The 22,476-nt window shown below is 49.4% G+C and overlaps 2 protein-coding genes across 2 annotated transcripts; one reads left to right on the top strand and one right to left on the bottom strand.

The window, feature by feature from the left end:
- Window positions 1–7,209: 7,209 nt before the first annotated feature.
- Window positions 7,210–8,152, top strand: LOC123448093 (histone H2A.2.1-like). Its single transcript, XM_045124900.1, has 2 exons — window positions 7,210–7,506; window positions 7,638–8,152. Exons 1-2 carry the CDS (start codon window positions 7,303–7,305, stop codon window positions 7,917–7,919), a joined length of 486 nt encoding a protein of 161 aa, XP_044980835.1. The 5' UTR covers window positions 7,210–7,302; the 3' UTR covers window positions 7,920–8,152.
- Window positions 8,153–8,948: 796 nt separating this feature from the next.
- On the bottom strand, window positions 8,949–12,430 carry LOC123448005 (soluble inorganic pyrophosphatase 4-like). The gene is made up of 9 exons (XM_045124797.1): window positions 12,275–12,430; window positions 10,877–11,024; window positions 10,765–10,793; window positions 10,430–10,495; window positions 10,231–10,338; window positions 9,997–10,062; window positions 9,803–9,923; window positions 9,385–9,466; window positions 8,949–9,289 (listed from the first exon to the last, which is right to left on the bottom strand). The coding sequence occupies exons 2-9, from the start codon at window positions 11,013–11,015 to the stop codon at window positions 9,247–9,249; spliced, it is 654 nt and encodes a 217-aa protein (XP_044980732.1). The 5' UTR covers window positions 11,016–11,024; window positions 12,275–12,430; the 3' UTR covers window positions 8,949–9,246.
- Between the last annotated feature and the right edge of the window lie 10,046 nt (window positions 12,431–22,476).

Below are 22,476 nucleotides of genomic sequence, written 5' to 3' on the forward strand. Positions count from 1 at the left end.
GGAACTTTTCTCGAGAAAGAGTTTCTCTCGAGAGAATTGAGTGGGAGGAAGATAGAACTTGACGAGGTTGTCGAACCTCTCATCCCTCTGGATGGTGGTGCAGGGCAAGGGGAAACCTCTGTCGTTGCGACGCCGGTTGAGGAGGAAGTTAATGATGATGATCATGAAACTCCAGTTCAAGTTTCTGTTGAACCACACAGGTCGACGAGATCACGCGCTGCTCCAGAGTGGTACGGTAATCCCGTCTTGTCAATCATGTTGTTAGACAACAATGAACCTGCAAATTATGAAGAAGCAATGGTGGGCCCAGATTCCAACAAATGGCTAGAAGCCATGAAATCCGAGATAGGATCCATGTATGAGAACAAAGTGTGGACTTTGGAGATACTACCTGAGGGCCGCAAGGCTATTCAGAACAAATGGATCTTTAAGAAGAAGACGGACGCTGACGGTAATGTGACCGTTTATAAAGCTCGACTTGTGGCAAAGGGTTTTTCACAAGTTCCAGGAGTTGACTACGATGAGACCTTCTCACCCGTAGCGATGCTTAAGTCCGTCAGAATCATGTTAGCAATAGCTGCATTTTTCGATTATGAAATCTGGCAGATGGATGTCAAAACGGCGTTCCTTAACGGTTTCCTTAAGGAAGAGTTGTATATGATGCAACCCGAAGGTTTTGTCGATCCTAAAAATGCTGACAAGGTGTGCAAGCTCCAGCGATCCATTTATGGACTGGTGCAAGCATCTAGGAGTTGGAACAAACGCTTTGATGAGGTGATCAAAGCATTTGGGTTTATACAAGTGGTTGGAGAATCTTGTATTTACAAGAAAGTGAGTGGGAGCTCTGTGGCGTTTCTAATATTATATGTGGATGACATATTACTGATTGGAAACAACGTAGAGCTTTTGGAGAGCATAAAAGGTTACTTAAATAAAAGTTTCTCTATGAAGGACCTAGGAGAAGCTGCTTACATTCTAGGCATTAAGATCTATAGGGATAGATCAAAATGCCTGATAGGACTTTCACAAAGCACATACCTTGATAAAGTTTTGAAGAGGTTCAAAATGGAACAGTCCAAGAAAGGGTTCTTGCCAGTGTTACAAGGTACGAGATTGAGTAAGACTCAGTGCCCAGCAACTGATGAAGATAGAGAGCATATGCGCTCCGTCCCCTATGCTTCAGCCGTAGGCTCTATCATGTATGCCATGCTGTGCACTAGACCGGATGTTAGCCTAGCCATAAGTATGGCAGGTAGGTTCCAGAGTAATCCAGGAGTGGATCACTGGACGGCGGTCAAGAATATCCTGAAGTACCTGAAAAGGACTAAGGAGATGTTTCCCGTGTATGGAGGTGACGAAGAGCTCGTCGTAAAAGGTTACGTCGATGCAAGCTTTGACACAGATCCGGACGACTCTAAGTCGCAAACCGGATACGTATTTATTCTTAATGGGGGTGCAGTAAGCTGGTGCAGTTCCAAGCAAAGCGTCGTAGCAGATTCTACATGTGAAGCGGAGTACATGGCTGCCTCGGAGGCGGCTAAGGAGGGTGTCTGGATGAAGCAGTTCATGACGGATCTTGGAGTGGTGCCAAGTGCACTGGATCCAATAACCTTGTTCTGTGACAACACTGGTGCCATTGCCTTAGCAAAGGAACCAAGGTTTCACAAGAAGACCAGACACATCAAACGACGCTTCAACCTCATCAGCGACTACGTCGAGGAGGAGGACGTAAATATATGCAAAGTGCACACGGATCTGAATGTAGCAGACCCGCTGACTAAACCTCTTCCACGGCCAAAACATGATCGACACCAGAACTGTATGGGTGTTAGATTTATTACAATGTAATTCACATGGTGATGTGAGGGCTAGATTATTGACTCTAGTGCAAGTGGGAGACTGTTGAATTATGCCCTAGAGGCAATAATAAATGTATAGTTATTATTATAATTCCTGTATCAAGATAATAGTTTATTATCCATGCTATAATTGTATTGAATCAAGACTCATTTACATGTGTGGATACATAGACAAAACACCGTCCCTAGCATGCCTCTAGTTGGCTAGCCAGTTGATCGATGATAGTCAATGTCTTCTGATTATGAACAAGGTGTTGTTGCTTGATAACTGGATCACGTCATTGGGAGAATCACGTGATGGACTAGACCCAAACTAATAGACGTAGCATGTTGATCGTGTCATTTTGTTGCTACTGTTTTCTGCGTGTCAAGTATTTATTCCTATGACCATGAGATCATATAACTCACTTACACCGGAGGAATGCTTTGTGTGTATCAAACGTCGCAATGTAACTGGGTGACTATAAAGATGCTCTACAGGTATCTCCGAAGGTGTTAGTTGAGTTAGTATGGATCAAGACTGGGATTTGTCACTCCGTGTGACGGAGAGGTATCTCGGGGCCCACTCGGTAATACAACATCACACACAAGCCTTGCAAGCAATGTAACTTAGTGTAAGTTGCGGGATCTTGTGTTACGGAACGAGTAAAGAGACTTGCCGGTAAACGAGATTGAAATAGGTATGCGGATACTGACGATCGAATCTCGGGCAAGTAACATACCGAAGGACAAAGGGAATGACATACGGGATTATACGAATCCTTGGCACTAAGGTTCAAACGATAAGATCTTCGTAGAATATGTAGGATCCAATATGGGCATCCAGGTCCCGCTATTGGATATTGACCGAGGAGTCTCTCGCGTCATGTCTACATAGTTCTCGAACCCGCAGGGTCTGCACACTTAAGGTTCGACGTTGTTTTATGCGTATTTGAGTTATATGGTTGGTTACCGAATGTTGTTCGGAGTCCCGGATGAGATCACGGACGCCACGAGGGTTTCCAGAATGGTCCGGAAATGAAGATTGATATATAGGATGACCTCATTTGATTACCGGAAGGTTTTCGGAGTTACCGGGAATGTACCGGGAATGACGAATGGGTTCCGGGAGTTCACCGGAGGGGGGCAACCCACCCCGGGGAAGCCCATAGGCTTTGGGGAGGCACACCAGCCCTTAGTGGGCTGGTGGGACAGCCCCAAGGGGGCCTATGCGCCAAGAGAAAGAAATCAAAGGAAAAGAAAAAAAAAAGAGGGAAGAAGTGGGAAGGGAGGGGGACTCCTCCCACCAAACCAAGTCCAACTCGGTTTGGGGGGGGAGTCCTCCCCCCCTTGGCTCGGCCGACCCCTTGGGAGTCCCTTGGACCCCAAGGCAAGGTCCCCCTCCCTCCTCCTATATATATGGGGCTTTTAGGGCAGATTTGAGACGATTTTCTCACGGCTGCCCGACCACATACCTCCATAGTTTTTCCTCTAGATCGCGTTTCTGCGGAGCTCGGGCGGAGCCCTGCTGAGACGAGATCATCACCAACCTCCGGAGCGCCGTCACGCTGCCGGAGAACTCTTCTACCTCTCCGTCTCTCTTGCTGGATCAAGAAGGCCGAGATCATCGTCGAGCTGTACGTGTGCTGAACGCGGAGGTGCCGTCCGTTCGGTACTAGATCGTGGGACTGATCGCGGGATTGTTCGCGGGGCGGATCGAGGGACGTGAGGACGTTCCACTACATCAACCGCGTTCTCTAACGCTTCTGTTGTACGATCTACAAGGGTACGTAGATCACTCATCCCCTCTCGTAGATGGACATCACCATGATAGGTCTTCGTGCGCGTAGGAAAATTTTTGTTTCCCATGCGACGTTCCCCAACAACTTGCATGTTACGGGAATCACTAACTAAAACACAAGTATTTCTAGATTCACAACACCCTACTAACATAACTCTTTAATATTACCAAATGCACGTCTCAAAACTAATTGAGAGGGATCAAACTTCTCTTTCTACTCAATGCACATGAAGATGGAAGTTTTTTGTATCCTCTTTGGGTACCTATAACCTTTGGGACTACTTTCATAGCACAAACCAACTACAAAGTCACGCACCGCCGTGCTCTAAAAGATCTAAGTGAAGCACATAGAGCAAAATTATCTAGGCTCAAAAGATATAAGTGAAGCACAATGAGCATTCTAGCAAATTCACGATGAGTGCATGTCTCTCTCAAAAGGTGTGCAGCAAGGATGATTGTGACACAACAAAAAGAAAAGACTCCTACGATACAAGACACTCCAAGCAAAACACATATCATGTGGTGAATAAAAATATAGCTCCAAGTAATGTTACCGATGGATTGAAGACGAAAGAGGGGATGCCTTCCCGGGGCATCCCCAAGCTTAGGCTTTTTGGTGTCCTTGAATTTGGCTTGGGATGCCTTGGGCATCCCCAAGCTTGAGCTCTTTCCACTCTTTATCCATTTGTCCATGAGAACATCACCCAAAACTTGAAAACTTCACAACACAAAACTTAAACAGGAACTCGTGATGTCATTAGCACAAGAAAACAAACTACCACCTCTTTAGGTACTGTAGAAATCTTAATTTCTATTTATATTGGTGTTAGATTACTGTATTCTCACTTTTCCATGGCTAGTACCCCCCGATACTATCCATAGTTTCATCAAAACAAGCAACCAACTCAACAAAAACAGAATCTGTCAAAAACAGACAAGTCTGTAGAAATTTGTATACTTTGTATACTCCTGGTACCTCAAAAATTCTGAACAAATACGAATGCCTGGGAAAAAGGCATATCAAGCAGCAGCAAAAAGAATCAACTCAAAATCTCTTTCTGAATAAAAATGAAAAATAATCTCGTGAGCGAAACGTTTCTGTCTTTTTCCAGCAGGATCAAACAACCATCACCAAGACTAGTCATAAAGGTTTTGCTTAGCTCAAACACAAAAAGAAACACAAAATACACAATCATAACAGTATTATGATGGTGTGGACGCAACAAGACAGAAAGGAAAAGATAAATACATTGGGTTGCCTCCCAACAAGCGTTATTGTTTAACGCCCTTAGCTAGGCATTGATAATTCAATGATGCTCACATAAAAGACAAGAATTGAAGCACAACGAGAGCATCATAAAGCATGTGAAAATCATATCTAAGTCTAACATGCTTCCTATGCATACGCATTTTATAGGAAAACAGATTGTCAAGACAACCAATAGTTACCATATGCAAGGAAGAAGAGAGAGACAATAGCAATCTCAACATAACGAGAGGTGATTTGGTAACATGAAAGTTTCTACCACAATATTTTCCTCTCTCATAGCAATTACATGTGGGATCATAATCAAATTCAACAATATAGCTATCACAAAGGATATTATTTTCATGATCCACATGCATGCAAAGTTGTCGCTCTTCAAAAATAGTGGGATTATCATCAACTAAAGTCATGACTTCTCCAAACCCACTTTCAATAATATTGCAAATATCATATTCATCTTGAGGTTTACTTTTTTTTCAAGATCATAAGAAAAATAATCACCCCATTCATGATCATCGCAACAAGTAGAGGACATAGCAAAACTAGCATCCCCAAGCTTAGGGTTTTGCATATTTTTAGCATGATTGACACTAGTAGGATTTATAGTGAAACCATTGCAATCATGCTTTTCATTAAAGGAGCCCTCGTGAATCACTTCATAAATTTCTTCATCACGATTTTCAGATTCACGCATCTCAAGCAAAACTCCATAGAGAAAGTCAAGTGCACTCAACTCACTAGCAATTGGATCAACATAATTGGATCTCTTAAAGAGATTAGCAAGTGGATGAGGATCCATATCAATAGATTTTCAGCAAGCATATTGAAGGCACATGGCAACACAAGCAAACAGAAAGCAAGAAAGGGCGAACGAAAAAGGCAAACGAAAAAGGCAAATATTTTTGTAAATTTTTGTTTTTCAGAAGTGGGGGAGAGGAAAACGAGAGGCAAAAAAGTAAATGCAAGAGATGAGTTTGCGACACTTACTTGGATGAGTTCTTGACTTGATCCTCCCCGGCAACGGCGCCATAAATCCTTCTGTTACTTCTCAAACAACAGCGCCAGAAATTGGCACGTTGACGGAGACTTGGCTTGCGTTGGTTTTCCCTTGAAGAGGAAAGGGTGATGCAGCACAGGAGCAGTAAGTATTTCCCTCAGTTTGAAAACCAAGGTATCAATTCAATAGAAGAATCTCGTCAAGTCCAGAGTACATGCGCAAACACAAAAGTGTCGATTGTATCCATGTTCTTAGCCAAAGTGTCGATTGTATGCATCTTTTCATCTACCATAGTGTTGAAAACCTTTTGTGAATTAATGAATTCTTTAATGGCGTTTTCGAGATAAGAGGAGTACTTAATATTATTGGTAGAACGATTTCCATAAGAACTACCATAACCACTAGAAGGATTACCCGGATATGGCCCAGTATTGAAATTACCCCTATATGGTGACCCTTCTTTTTTCCATGTGGTGGAAGGGTGCGAGGGATTGATATGTTTTTATACACCGAATGTTGCTGACTGATTTGAAAAAAAAATTGGCACGGTCAAAATCGCACACCAAATAAAAAATTGAATACATTGAATGAAAGAGCTTCAAAATTAATGAACATGGTGAACTAAAAGAATTGAACGGAAGAACTCCTTGAGGCTGGTTGTAATGGGTAGTATCATATAGTAGTATCATGCATATATACTCCCATTACGGACAGCCTGAGTAATTAGTTGGCATGCATGATACTCCCATTACGGACAGCCTGAGTAATTACTGACCCCGTCAAATCGAGTGATGCAATTCTAAATTAAAGATCTTAATTAATTCTCTGACCTTAAAAATTAGAAAGCATAATGTATAGTATAAAATTACTAAATGAGAAAGCTTTAAGAAATTATTGGCTCAATCAAAATTAGATATCAAATTTCAATTAATCAATTAAAGACTTTAATTAAATGTGAGCTCTTTAAAATTAGGAAGATATAAAGCATTATTATATTTAACAAAAGATATAAAGGATATGATAGAAACTGGTATGTCAACTGATGTACATGCATCTCAAGTATCCACCTCAATTTGCTGGCCCATGGTCACGAGAGAGCTGATAGCCGAGGCTCAAGACCTCACCTGCTCTATTCTTCGGCTGTGGCAGTCCCGCTCCTCTGATTGGCCGGCGGCCTCCTCCCACGGATCACTCCCCCAAGCGAACATCCACCGTCCACGCCTCCGCCATCCAACGGCCCGCGCACAGCATCACGCGGATCGCCCCCGGACTCCCGCGGGTATATAACCCCATCCCCGGCGGCTCCATTTTCAAACCACCAAACCGAGCTCCCCACTCCACAGCTCACCAACCCTCTCGCCGGAGTCTAGCGAAGCAAGCAAGCAAGCAGGCCAGGAAGATGGACGGCAGCAAGGCGAAGAAGGTGGCGGCGAAGAAGCTGGGCGGGCCGAGGAAGAAGTCGGTGACCAAGTCCATCAAGGCCGGCCTCCAGTTCCCCGTCGGCCGCATCGGCCGCTACCTCAAGAAGGGCCGCTACGCCCAGCGCGTCGGCTCCGGCGCCCCCGTCTACCTCGCCGCCGTCCTCGAGTACCTCGCTGCCGAGGCAAGCCCCGCGCCGCCGTCTTTCTCCCTTCCCTAGCTCTCTTCCGACGAACCACCGCCCTTCTCTCCCTCTCTTTCTTCCGACGTAGCTTTCTCCCCGGTCTGAAACAAGCTGCCGATCTTGTTTTGCAGGTGCTGGAGCTGGCCGGCAACGCGGCCAAGGACAACAAGAAGACCCGCATCGTACCGAGGCACCTGCTGCTGGCCATCCGCAACGACCAGGAGCTCGGGAGGCTGCTCTCCGGCGTCACCATCGCCCACGGCGGCGTCATCCCCAACATCAACCCGGTGCTGCTCCCCAAGAAGTCCGCCGAGAAGGCCGAGAAGACCGAGAAGGCCGGCGCCGCCGCCAAGTCGCCCAAGAAGGCCGCCAAGTCCCCCAAGAAGGCTCCCAAGAAGGCCACCAAGGCCTAGATCCGGGCGGGCGGAGCGGCCGCGCAGACGAAGCTGAACTGACGATGCTCCGTCGGCCCTCGCGTGCCTAGCGTCCCTGTTAAGTTAGCTATGTTATTATGGTGTGTTCCCAGGGAGTGTTAAAGCTTGCACTTTTGCTTTGCCCCCGCCATGTAATCCTGAACGAAGAGGAAACCTCTGGCTTCCTCTGTTCCTATGAACCAATCTGGTATCCAATGCAGCGCTTGCTAAAACGCCGCTGATTGTCTGTTCTCAGTTTAACTGTATTCGCATTTGTTGGGTGAGCAATGTCGAGAGAGTTGCCATTGCTCACAGATTTCATGACTGCGTGGCAGCTCGAGCTCAGCTGGTTATCCGTAGTCAATCCCACATGAATTTGTAGCTTGGTGCATTTTCTGATTTGGCTTGGTAACAACTTACAGTGGTCGTCTTCGCGTTCTTGCGAACGAGTCCTGTGTTACGGATGCTTCCTCTGTTCTTCTGAATAGTGCAGTGTTTGTTAAAACGCCACTGAATTTCCGTTCTGTGTTAACTGCATTTGCGTTTGTTGTGCCATTGCTTGCAAATTCCATGATTGCCTCCAACTGATTTTCTTTAGGCGATTCTTTGGAAAGTTGTATCTGGGAACAATTTCTGATTTGGTCGACTAGTTATCGGTGTTCGTCTCTGCATTCTTGCAAATGAGTTACCATAGACTGAATATTTGAAACGACGGCAAATACAAATTGCATTTTTTATGCCTGGTACATGCCAGGTCACACCAGCAAATCTACAGTAGTCAGTACTTATTTTGTATGGAGTATTGTTAAATGGCCATTGTGCGTGTTGATTTACAAGCAAAGGAGAGACATGGTTCATTTTGCAAATGAACAACGAACCTTGCACTGCAATGTACTCCTACTAGAGACGCCAATCTATTTTCTCATTTTCTGTGGGTGAAATTTATGTCATTCTGGACGAAATTCTGCTATCAGGAATCATCTCTGTATTTTTATGCTGTAAAGGAATCAGCAGCCATGACATACTTGATTTTCTGACCATGAGAAATTGACAATGAATTTCTTACGCATGACTTGAATCCTCAAGAGAACCAACATCAAGGTAACAACAACACAGTGGCACCAAGGCCACAAAAGAATATTTCACCACTCTTTTTGTGCCAACTACTACTTTCAAGGTCATAAAAACCAGTGGTACATATGCCAACACCAACAAAATAACAGTACTTAGTTCGTAAGGTGACAGTGTCTCATTCTCCGGTTTTCGTCAACATGTCCCAGCCCGACGACAAGGAGCAGCGCATCGAGCCGAGCCTCCGGGTAGCAGCCTACCTCCGCAGGCCCTCCACGACGTAAGTAGCATACAGATCCCTGTGAACAGAACACCAGCAAGACCGGCGTCAGCTCAGCTCCAAGATTATTGAGGATGCAGTCATGCCGAGGGGATTCAAGAAAGAAACACTCACATGGAATGCTGAATGGCCTCGTAAGCAGCAGTGGCGGGCAGAAAGTCGTTCACTGCAACCTCCTTGTTCTCATTCTTCTTGTCTAGGCGTCACGGTTAAAGAAATCATTTGATCTAAGAGGAGGCATGTACTATCGAACTTGCATTGTCTGATCTCGAAAAAAAAACTTGCATTGTCTGACCGTTTATGCATGATATAATATCCATGTGTCAGCTATCAACAAACTACGAATGCACATAGCTATGCACCAGTAGTGCATCAAAGAGGCGAGGACCAGTAATTTTCCTACAAGTATCCTGCAGGTTCAAACTTAAGGCATTTTTTTCAAGTAAAACAAAAATAAGTTTTTTTTTTGTGTGTGTGTGTGTGTGGAATGTTTTCTAGTCATATCTAAATATAAGTGGATCAACAAGGATACAGTCCTCAAAGAAGCGCCGGATTTCAGCCAAGCGATGAGGTGGGAGCTCCTTGATGTCATTGAAATGCTTGTATTCAGGGTCGTCAGCACACACTGCAATGATCTTATCATCTGCTTCTCCCTGTTCAAAGAAATACTGATCAGGGACTCTGCTTTCTTTGGACTGCATTGTTGAGAGATGAAAGCAAACCTACCTGGTCTATCATAGGCATGAGGCCAATGGCCTTTGCGCGTAGGAAACAACCTGGCACAACTGGCTCCTGTATCAACGAATATAAACATTTCAGATGCTGTCCCAAACAAGGGTAGAAGTGATAAATAGAAAGATTTGCGAATGTATATTGATACTGTTCTACAACCAACTAAAAGATTCTACAGTAAAAAGCACAACGACATTCTGTTCAGAAAAGGGAAGTAGTAAAACCTACCTGCATGATAACTAGCACATCCATCGGATCACTGTCATCACACAGTGTGCGGGGAATGAACCCATAGTTGTGGGGGTACACAACTGATGAATAGAGCACACGGTCCACCTGTACACATGCATATAGCCAACGAAAACCATAAGAACGATTGAGCAACAGAGATTCAAAATAGGAGGGAAAACGAATAGCAATGCTTTACCATTATCAGTCCAGTTTTCTTGTCAAGTTCATATTTAACCTTGCTGCCCCTCGGTATCTCAATGACCTGGCATAAAATAGCATCCATTTTTTAGTTTGTGGTTCAGACCTCCTGAGCATTTAGGATAACAACTAATTAAACAAAATTGAGAAGCATGAAATGACATAGGTGGCTTGAAAGATGAAATATTTTATATGAGGTGGAACTTAATCCTATTGGATATGCTATTGATACGAGCTTGTAGCATATAAATATACAACAATTTATTTTAGATAATTATACAGCAAAATTAGAAGGAAAGGAAAAACACTAAGAATATACTAGCGTGGCCTTACACAGTTGAAGATAGTTGGTGCATCAGGGCCTGCACAAAGAAGTCCAAAACATAAGTTTTCAGAAGAGGGGAACAACGAAATCGACGTCTTGTCAAGATCAAATGTCAAGTACCTATCTCAAGATCATGCCATGAATGCGCTGAACCAGGTCTCCGGGTCATGGATGACAGTATTCTTTCATTAAGAACAGGAGGCTTAACGGGTGCGCTTGCCAGCTTGACCTTCTCCACGGCTTCAATAGCGGGAGCCATCACAAAAACCTGAAAACAATCGTATGTTTGCCTCCATTACAAAACTGTAAATACAGGGTTCCAATTAAAGCTGTTCCGACAGAAGTTAAGTTAATGTTATAATAAAGACACAACAATGTGAACTGAAAAGGTTATCGTTATAGCTTTAACGAAGACAAAATCTATGACAATACCATGCAAGGGGATCATAGGCACAAATGAGCAAACAATAAAATAAGAAACTGGCAAACCAGGACCCTCAAAAGAATCGACCCGATTGGCAGACCATGATTGACTATGCTGACAGCAACAACCAAATAGTAGAATCGACCCAAGCAACCCAACAAAAGCAGGAACTCGATAGAGATGGATGGGTTCATACCCCTTGTATGAAGGTTAGTATGCATTTTAGTTTATCCACGGAACAAGCATAGGCAAATGGATCAGCATCCTGCCATTAGTAATTAACTGTATGATGAACAACATAGATGTTGTGAATGTGCGGCGATGAAATCGACATGCTTATGTCTACACAGCAACGGAAAATGACCAACCCACACCGTTCAGTTTGCAGGTGAGGATAAATAGATTTTTGCAAAACAGGACTGTTTCTTGTGGATCAAATAACTGATTTAGAAACTAGTAATAAGTAGGACCGGTGTGTTTTTTCACTGGAAAACACTATTTCTTATTTAACCAAATAAATGATTTAGAAACCATTAACTAGTACTAGGACTAGAGACCTTTTTTTTGCAGGGCAAGGCTGATGATTATCTGTTGGAACACCATTAAGTAAGTCAGCAAGACTAGTGATTGTTTTAGAAACTGTATTAGATAAGTGGTGTGGTGACTCCTTTGGAAACCATTAAGCAGGACCAGTGACTTGGTCGTTTCTTTGGCAGAAACCGTTTAATAAATAAGACTGCCTACAACTCGATCTGTGTATAACTACCAACAATGAAGCATTGAGCCTACATGAATCACGAGGATGCGGTAATACAAGCCGCATGGTGCAGGCTTGATTCATGTCGGCAGCATCCCTGTCAAACCAATGCGTAACAAATACTGTACAAACTCGCGCACTTGAGTTTCCCCGGCCAGATTCGTTCGGTCATTTCGCCGCCGGAACCGCCGAAGGGATGCGCGCGCGGCCGCCGGAATGGACCGACTGTGCCAACGGAGGAGGCGGAGCGAGCAGAGCAGGCGCCGGCCGGTCCGCTCGCCTCCATCCAAACACACTGGACCCGCAAACGCGAGGCGAGGAAGAAGGAGAGACGCACCTGGGAATGGATGGTTGTGCAGAAAGGAGACCGGCTCGCCGGCGCCGACGAGGGGGGAAACCCTAGCTAGCCGAGGAGGCGGAGCAGAGGAAGGCGTTCGTGTCGTACTTCCCGCCGCTCCTGCACTGCTGCTCTGCTCGCTGTTGCTGTGCGCTTCTTTTGCTGCACCATTTAAAGCCGCGCGTCGCGTGCTCGGGCGCAGAGACGGACGTGCGTATCTTACCGGCAGGTCCTCCGGGTCCCCTCGTAATCGCGTTTTGGCCCCTGGCTCGCTCTACCGGCGGGAGAGAGAGGATCGCGGCCGTCGGTGGGCGGATCGGACGCGCCGGGGCCGGCGGTGGGCTGTCGGTCGGGCCGCGGGGATCAAATCATATGGAGAGGGAGAGGGATGGCGTGGAAGCGACGCTCCGTTGGCGAGCTGGTCGCGCGCTCGACTTTTTTTTTAAAAATCGTTTGTTTACGGGTTACGGAAAAGGTGCACGGTGCGGACTCGTCCGTGTCGGTGCGACCGCGCGGCGGGCGGGCCGGTGGCAGGTCCCGCTCGTCAGTCGGTTGCGGCGTCGGCGCGGTGCGGTGCGGGATGGTGGCAGGTCCCGCTCGTCAGCTGGTTGGCGGTGCGACGTCCGGCAGGCCGGCCGGCCGGCGAGAGTGCGCTTTACGCCTCAGCTGACACAGAGGCTCGCCGGCGTCGGTGCGCGGCCAGGTTGCTTCCTCGTGGCGCATGGGAGCGGATCGCGTGGCCGGGACGCGCAGCGTACGTAGATACGTGCCAGCTGGGAAGCAACGGCGACGGTGGACGGCACGTAGCCACGTACTACTACGTATACCTATACATCGTCTGGTGTATACATACATACAGTATAATAATACCATGACGGTACGTAGTACGTGCTGCTCCACCCCACCGGGCGTAGTGCGCGTCTTTTCCAATACGTACGGCACGCCTTGCGCGCTACCTCGTGCCGTGCCGCCATGTGTTCTCTTCTCTGCCTTGATCGCCTTCACATCCCGTCACGTGCATGGCCTTGCATGACTCGTACTCGCGTGCATCGCGATAAGCAAGCAATGATCGCGCCCAAAGTCTTCCCGGGCAGGCAGCAGATCCCGGTTCAGTCGGGTGCTCGGGTTGACTGCTACCCTGCCTCCAGCTGTGTATAGTGGAGTACGCCTCGATGCACGCGACGAGGTTTGACCTCGCAGAGCACGGCGCGACCGTACTTTCGACGTCGTCCCACGTACGTCCTGCCCGTCCGGTGAGCCGCACCGCCCGTCGTCACGTTGCTCCTGGCCGCTACGGATAGTGGACTAGTGGTACATGCCACAGCAGATCCTCCGGCTTCTCCAGCTGCTCCAACGAAACCAATCAACTTCTCTTTCGATGGTGTGAAAAATCGGGAAAAATTCAAAACAAACCTTGAATTTATAAGCGAAAGCTAAATCAAATCCTGAACTTTCAATCCCTGAAATCAGCACACCAAACTTTATTATCCCGGTCTATTTTGAACCTCGAGAGGATTTCACCAGGATTCGCTCAGTTTTGACCGGCCCGTTAACACACTCGCTCGTGCCGCTCTGCTTTTTTTAATGCTTTTTATCTTTGTTTTTTTTTCCTTTATTATACTTTGCTTTTCAGTAGTTTTATTATGGGTTTTTTCATTATACTTTTACCGTAATTTATGTCGACGTGAGGATACCAAATTATTCGGTGAGCCCAATAACCTCGTGAGAAAAAAAATGAAATGAAACGGATTTGCTGAGATTATCAATTAAACTTTTCGTTCATGGCAAACGTAGATTGCCAAAATAAAAACAATCGGTTTGTCATGGTTAAAATACGAGCGGATTCCGGTTTTTACCTCGTGTTTTGACAATTTTGACACAAATTACTCCATTTAATGAAAATTTATTCGTTTTACCTATTTAAAAAATATTTTGCTATTGGTTACCCTTTTTAAAACTTTGCGAGCGTTCTGCCACATGAACCTTTTTTCTGTCTGTTTTTCTTTTTGCTGAACCGGTCATCACAACTTCTTTCGATCAGGCCCGGCCCAATGAAGGTCGCTCGCATCACGTCCAACATACAATGTTCGAGTCGGCCGCGCGTCACACTCGTCCCAAGTCGATTGCACTGTTGGCTCAGACCCGACGTCGAGTACTTTCCGACGGGGGCGATACGCGACGACGAACGACGAAGACGAAGAAGCAAGCCGACGTGATCTGACCGATCCATCGTACTGCAAAGTTAGCTTCTTCTAGCTAGTCTTGCTCTTGATCGATGAGGTGTCGTAGTTGCCGCAAGCAACACAAAATAAGACACGTACGTATACAACGGTCCGCCGGTCGGAAAGCACGCTGTCGTGGGTATAAGTCTGACAGTAGATGTATAGGGTACGAAAGGATGGGCAGAGCCTTAGCTACGGCGAGGTTGTATAAGTTCAGGCCCCTATACGGTGGAGGTAAAAGCCCTACGTCTCAGTGCTCTTGGAAGCTTAGTGTCGAGTGCAATATAGGATTACAGTAAAAGCCAACCCTTGCACCAGTGGGGAAGAGCGGCTTATATAGAGTGCGCTCACAACGGCCCCGGTGGACAGGGGTGGAATAGTGGCGAATAAATGCCTACGTTACAGGTAACGTACGCCTTAAATGCTAATAATGGTGTATGAAAACGTATGACCGTTGCCCTCCTGGGAGGTTACGATGTACAAAGTGGAATTCAGTCGGTACGTTAAATACGCTCCGAATTCTCGTCACCGACTGGATGATGGGGGAGTCCTTAGTTCAGTCGGAACTGTCTAAGGACCTTGTCCTTTATGAAGGGTAGTCCTTGGGTAGGACCTATAGGGCAGGCCTATGACCCTACCCTGGGACTATAACCCCATCATTAGTCCCCGAATGGATCGGGGTTGGAACGATGAAGTGATGCCCCGAGTACGGATCCGACTGGTATGGATGTGACTTTGGCGTTGTTTGCCTCGATCCATTTTATCCTCTCAACCAGTGATCCGAGTGAATATACCAGTGAAACGAACCGTCAGGGACCGAGCGCTTCCGCGGAATCTTTCGATGAGACCGGTCAAACTGACAGCGGCGGATTTTCTGGGATCCTCAAATTTCGGTTGCCGCGCGCTCAGCGGGGATGACGACATCGCCATCGAGTAGTTTCTGCCGCCTCGATTACCGCACCTTTATCTTCTCCACTAACATCGCAGCAGCCGGTCGGGGGATAAGATTTCGGGGCCACCTGTTAGTGACTCAGTCGGAAGCTTATTTAAGTCTTTCCGGCGGGGATTTCTTGTTGCGCTGCCCTTGTTCCTCGCATTCACCTCGCTCCTCCCGTAGCTCCCTGCGCGCTCCAAGCCTCCTCCTTCCTCTCCTCCTCTGCGGATTTGTTGCCTTCACCATGACGAAGGGGCAGACCAGCAAACTCGAGTCGCAGAAGAAGAAGAAGAAGAAGAAGGGGGCGGCCCCTGCTCAGCGGCGACAGCGGGCACTGCCGGCGGGTTGGATCCAGGGGGATTTCCTCCCTTCCACGGTGACGGCGGACGACTTGTTGGAGCTAGTGGAGCACGGCATGATCGCCAACAAGTCGTGGAGGCTGCCGGCGAAGGGCGAGACGGAGCCGGTGCCGCAGGGGGAGCGCGTCTTGCTGCTCAGCCACGTGTTGAGGGGCTTCTCCTTGCCTCCCCACCCCTTCTTCAGAGGTATTATGAATCACTTCGGGGCGCAGCTCCATCATTTTCCTCCGAACGCGATAGCCCACCTTGTTGCATTCGTCACCCTTTGCGAGTGCTTTATTGGATGTCCCCCCACTGGGGGCTCTTTAAGTACATATTCTCCACTAGGTCCCAAACTGTTAAAAAGCTTAGTCAGTCGGACGATAAAACCCATCTCCTCCAGCTCTGCGGGGGCTTAGGCTTCCAGAAGAAAACGAAGAGTAGCTACCCCCCTCTCCAGTTGTCCGAGTCAGTTAGGAACTCGTAGTCGACCTGGTTCTATTGCCAGGACATCGCTTGTCCGAATGCTGCGACTGGGTTGCCACCTTTTAGCCTAGACCGTCCGGTTCCTCCCAAGCAGCTTGCGCTTTCAGAGGTGGAAAAGATCCAGATCCAACCTCTGGTCGACGCGCTGATAGCTGTCGTCCGCAAGGGGGTCACCGGCACGGATTTGCTGGAGACTTTTCTGGGTCGGCGCATCCAGCCGCTACAAGCCCGACATCACGCCATGTGGCACTACGCGGGGCCTGAGGATTCCACTCGGACTCATCCAGAATGCGTGAGCGGGGAGGTTGTGACAGCGTGGGTCCGCGGCATCACAGGCGCATGCGACAATCCCCGAGGAGCCCGACGGGTGAAGCCCTTCCGCGCCGATAATCCTCCTCCGAATGAGGTGAGCACATCTTGTCGAGTGCTTTCAATCTTCTTAGATTTATCGCTTTTCTTGTACCGCCGCCTGACGTCTGACGTTGCCGACTGTGTTTTGTGCAGGAGTGGACCAACTGGTATTCTCCCGTCTCGAACGGGAATCCAGCTGAGGAAGAGGAGGGCAGCCAGGAGGGCAGCGTGGATAGCGCCGAGTACATCTCCGACAGTGGGGAGACGGAGGAGGAGACTGAAGAGGAGGAGGGGAGGTTGGGGAGCAGAGCTCGCCGCCTCCATCATCAGAGCATCGAACTAAGCGCCGTCACGAACCCGCGACTCCGCCGGCTCCTCCAGCGGCCCCGAGTGCTCCGCCAGCTCCTCCCGTGGCTCCGAGTGCTCGGAGCGTGAAGAGGACCAAGGACGCTGCTGCCGAGCCCACGGATCAACCGTCCAAGGTGGCCAAACCGAGTGGGCCTAAGCCTCGGAAAGCTTTGCCTCGGATGAGGATCGCTGTTCCAATTGCCTCAGCGTAAGTGTCTTGTTCTCCCATCCTCTTTCAGTATCTGATTGAACTCATGCTTATCGGTCGAGTGGATTTTACTCGACAGAGCTGCTACCTCCGCCACCTCTCTGCCACGCCACAACGATGATCCCATGGATACGGATAACACTGCCACATCCCAGCAAGGTACGTTGTCACGACTCCGAGAGTTTGTATTATTGTTTCGCGAGTGTTGTCTTTAATCTTGCCCTTTTTCTGTAATCTCATGTTGTTCAGTCGGGCTTCCTTCGGAGGTGATTCATCTGGAGGACGACGACCAAAGGGGGTCAGGGCCAGCTTTGGCGCCTGTCCTTGAGGTTGTCCCATCTGCTGCTGCTCCCACCATGGACGCGCCGCCGACTGAGATGATGCCGCCGACTGAGACGGTGCCTCTCGCGGCGGAACCGACTGGAGAGGAGCTTGGGATGCCCAAGGAGTCTTCTGTCGTGCCGGGTCCGTTGATCGTTCAATATGACGCCCGACACCTCCCGGAAGACCAGGTGGGGGCCGCCAAGGAGGCCATGGTGCAGGTGGAGCTGATGGTGGTTGACGCCAAGGGAGCGTATGACTCCATCGCGTCTTTGTACAAGAAAAGCTTGGAACTCCGGGACGAAATCCGAGTAAGTGCGCTAGTATGTGTTTACTTTCCTCTTGTTACCCACTGGGGGTTTAAGTGATATACTCGGATACAGTAGGATTATTTTGCAGTGGGTTCACTCCGAGTGAACCCAGTGGGTGTAGTCCCCGAGACTTCTGTCGAGTGCTTGCACCGGCAGTTGTCTTTACATGCATTTTCCGTGACCTGATCAGATCAGAGCTGATCTGCCCGAATGGTACCAGTGGGGGCACTCCGAGTGCACCCACTGGGTGTAGTCCCCGAGAGTAGTGTTACTCAGGTCGGGTAATAGTAGTCTCATAGGTTTGTATGTTTGTCATGTAGCTCAATAGGGCCGACCTGTTCGAGCTTCATGCCAGTGGGGTCACTCTTAGTGAACCCACTGGGTGTAGTCCCCGAGACCGCTGTCGATTGCTTGCATCGGCAGGGGTCTGAAGACTTTGAGCTTTAATTGTTTTCCTTGTTGAATGTGTGTGATCTTCCCTTTGTGCTTATTTGGCAGAAGACTTGCGAAATGGGATCCGCGTACAATGCTTTGAAGGCTGAAAATATTCAGCATGCTGCGGACTTGGAGGTGGCTGTGAATGACCTGGCTGGTGTGAAGGGGGCTCTTGCTGACCGAGAGAGGTCTTTGAAGGAGTCCCGGGAGACCAATAAGGCATTGGTAGCCGAAATTGAAAAATTGAAGAGTCAAAGAACCGAACGGATGACTCAGCTGAAGTTGATGAACAATCGGTGCATGGCGCACGAGAAGTACGTCAGCGACTCGGCAAGGAAGATGGTTGCACTGCTCGGTGGTAAGCTTTTTGCCGAGTGCTTCTCGACTTTGGAGTTCATTCTGCGCTTACTTTCTGCTTGTCTTTTCTTTGCAGATTTTTGCCTGGACGCTGAGGCTGAAGCAGCCGACATTGAACGGTCGGTTGTTCCGAATGTTCCACTCGGTGACGAAGCCAACCGGGACTTGCTCCAAGCGCATATTCGCCTTGGCAGAGTGGGACCTTTCATTGGCCGCCTCAGAGAAGTCATCGGCCGGATCGACAAGGAGCTGTGGCCCGAAGACGATTCACAACGAGAAATAGAAGGGTTGATGACTCGGCTGGAGGACGTCCCGAACTGACGGACGTGCGTATCTTACCGGCAGGTCCTCCGGGTTCCCTCGTAATCGCATTTTGGCCCCTGGCTCGCTCTACCGGCGGGAGAGAGGATCGCGGCTGTCGGTGGGCGGATCGGACGCGCCGGGGCCGGCGGTGGGCTGTCGGTCGGGCCGCGGGGATCAAATCATATGGAGAGAGAGAGGGATGGCGTGGAAGCGACGTTCCGTTGGCGAGCTGGTCGCGCGCTCGACTTTTTAAAAAAAAATGTTTGTTTACGGGTTACGGAAAAGGTGCACGGTGCTGACTCGTCCGTGTCGGTGCGACCGCGCGGCGGGCGGGCCGGTGGGCGGTCCCGCTCGTGGGTCGGTTGCGGCGTCGGCGCGGTGCGGGAGGGTGGCAGGTCCCGCTCGTCAGCTGGTTGGCGGTGCAACGTCCGGCCGCTGGCGAGAGTGCGCTTTACGCCTCCGCTGACAGAGAGCCTGGATGGGTGGATGGATGCATCGTCGGTGCACGCGCGGCCAGGTTGCTGCCTCGTGGTGCATGAGAGCCCCGGTGAGAAAACGATCCTCCCTCCACCGTCCACCCCACCCCCATCCAGTCGGCGCATGTATAAGAGCATCTCTAGTGGAAAGTGTAAATTTGAACGTGTACACCTTCATATAGACATCCATATACACCTTGCTAACCGGGAAAGCAACGGCGGCGTAGCCACGTATGTACGTGCTCCTATGCATACATTTTTATTTTCTTTTGCCGACGTGTATACATGTCAAGCTTTTTTCCAACACAATACAGACGCAAAGCATTTATAAACACATGCATACTTATCCGTAGCGGGAAAGCAACGACAGCTACGAACGGCACGTAGCCACGTGATGCCTACATACGTCCTTCCTTCTCTGTTCTGAAATAAATGATTTCGAAATTACCGAACTTTATGCTAAAGTTAGTGCAAAGTTGAATCATCTTTAAGTCATTCATTTTCGGACGGAGGGAATATATATACTTCCTCCGGTTTTATAGGTTTCATTTAAAAAATACATACGGGTGTATATGAACATATTTTATGTTATATATTCGCTCATTTTATTTCATATGTACTCCCTCCGTTCCTAAATATAAGTCTTTTAAGAGATTTCATTAGAAGTCTACATACGGAGCAAATGAGTGAATCTACACTCTAAAGTATGTCTATATACATTCGTATGTAGTCTGTTAGTAAAATCTCTAGAAAGACTTATATTTAGAAACGGAGGGAGTAGTTCCTACTATTTTTTTAAAAAAAACTTATATTTAAAACACACACAGTGTATTGTATACTCCATTCGTTCCTAAATATAAATATTTTTAAATGCTTCATTAAAAAATTACATACGGATGTATATAGATATGTTTTAGAGTATACATCCATTCACTTTGCTTTTTATATAGTTTTTTAGTAAAATCTTTAAAAAAGACTTATACGATCTTTAAAAGGACCGTATAGTAAACAATGTCGTAACAATAGTAAACAATGCAGTCTTCGTCACCTTCATGCAGCCAGCCCACCAGGTGAACGCCGTGCGCCGGGGCTCCATCCGTGTCCACGGCGCCTGCTTCAACATCTGCCCGTGGTACGAGCACGACCTCGCCACGTTCGACTCCCTTCTGCTCCACGTCCGCGTCGTCATCGAGAAGGTTCCCATGCACTTCTGGTCGGTGGAGGGGGCGGAAGAGATCCTCAGCAGGCGGGTGCGCGTCGACCGTCTCGACAGCTGGACCCTAGAGCGGGGTCACACCAAGACCTTTGCCTGTTGGGTCTGGGCCACGGACATAGCTGACATTCCGACGTCGCACACTCTGGGGGTCCTTCCTCGCGGAGCCGGTAGGGTGGAGGAGATGAAGGGATTCTCCCCACCAGACAGGAGAGTTGCGCCGCCGTCGGCGTCGGCGGAGTACGCCATGCTCATTCACGTCGACAGGGTGGAGGACTGGACGCAGCCCTCTCCGCGCTCATCCCACTCCGCACAAAGCGGTCTGCCATCGTCCGGCTCCGACGACGAGGACCCTCCTTTCCCGTTGGTGGCCCCTGCGTCTTGGACGCTGGGGGTGGAAGATGGCGAGGGGGGAGACCGCTTGCAGTGCCTGCCTCATGCACCCGTTGCCAGCCTAGGGTGCCGGGGCGGACCTAGAGACGGTCGTCCGAGGGACCGTGATGACGAGGGAGGACCGGGTGCAGGCGGTCGCAGGTCCTGGAAGGACGTCCTCCTTCGCCGCGGTGCCTCACGTGCCCCTCGCGCTTCACCTTCGCAGCGCCGTCGTAGCAGATCCCCGCCGGCCAGACGCGGGTTGAGGGAGTCCTCGGACCGTCGCTCGGGGGCTGGGAGGAACACTGCGCCAGTCGAGGCGCTCTCGTGAGAGAGCAAATCCGGCAGGGGTTGCCAAGACCGCGGGCTCCGCTGCTCCGGCCACCCAGCCCACACCAGTCGCGAGGACCAGTGCCAGCGGCAAGGACCCGGTCGAGGAGTTCTTCAGGACCGCACAGAAGCCCACCTTGGCCTCCGTCGTCGTCGACGGCCTAGCGACCGACGTCCACATCGCCGCGGAGGCGGCAGTGGCAGCCCCCTCGAGTTCGTCGACGCCACCCTGCTCCAGGCCTCGGGCGAGTCAGTGCAGCTGGACGCCTTCAGTCCAACGCTGTCGGCCGCGGCCTCCGAGCTGGGACAGTTTCATAAGGCCACCCCATCAGCAGCTACCACGATGGAGATCCAGCTCGGGGCGGTTACTGGACGCGTCAGGGAGCTGGAGATCGGAGGAGCAGTAGCCGGGCCGGAGTCGCGGGGCCTCTTCCGGACCTCCAAGCAGCAGCCTCTCATTGCCACTGCACCCGCGCGCCGTCCCGCGGCGCCACCGAAGACTAGGGCCACCTCTACCCCGACTCGCTCTAGCGCGTGGCAAGCTGCCATCGGGTCGTCAGTGCCAGTGGCACAGCGCGCTTCCTTGCGCATCGTGAAGGAGCTCGGTCTGCTCGGCCCTCGGGACAGGCTGACGGCAGAAGTCGCGAAGGCGCTCCTACAACGTTTCGAAGAGCCCGTGTCCGACAGCGACATCTCGGTCATCGCCAGGTTGACCCACCTGGATAGCGAGGCACTGCGGGTCATGGCTCGCATGAACGGCCCCGACGGAGCTGCCGATGAGGCCACCGTGTAATCATGTTAGTCGTCCATAGTTTCTATCTCCGATGGCGACCGATCCCTGACCGGTTCAATCTAGTTTGGTTCCCAGTTCGTATGGGCAGTAGGATAGATCATCAGCGCCGGCGCATCTTGGGTTCTGCTGGTGGGCACCGGCCCCAGCTTTGTATGATGGTGGTGTAGGGGAACGTCGCATGGGAAACAAAAAATTTCCTACGCGCACGAAGACCTATCATGGTGATGTCCATCTACGAGAGGGGATTACCGATCTACGTACCCTTGTAGATCGCACAGTAGAAGCGTTAGTGAACGCGGTTGATGTAGTGGAACGTCCTCACGTCCCTCGATCCGCCCCTCGAACCGTCCCACGAACCGTCCCGCGATCCGCTCCGATCTAGTGCCGAACGGACGACACCTTCG

Source organism: Hordeum vulgare, chromosome 1H (assembly GCF_904849725.1).
Source record: "Hordeum vulgare subsp. vulgare chromosome 1H, MorexV3_pseudomolecules_assembly, whole genome shotgun sequence".
NCBI classification, from domain to species: Eukaryota; Viridiplantae; Streptophyta; class Magnoliopsida; order Poales; family Poaceae; genus Hordeum; species Hordeum vulgare.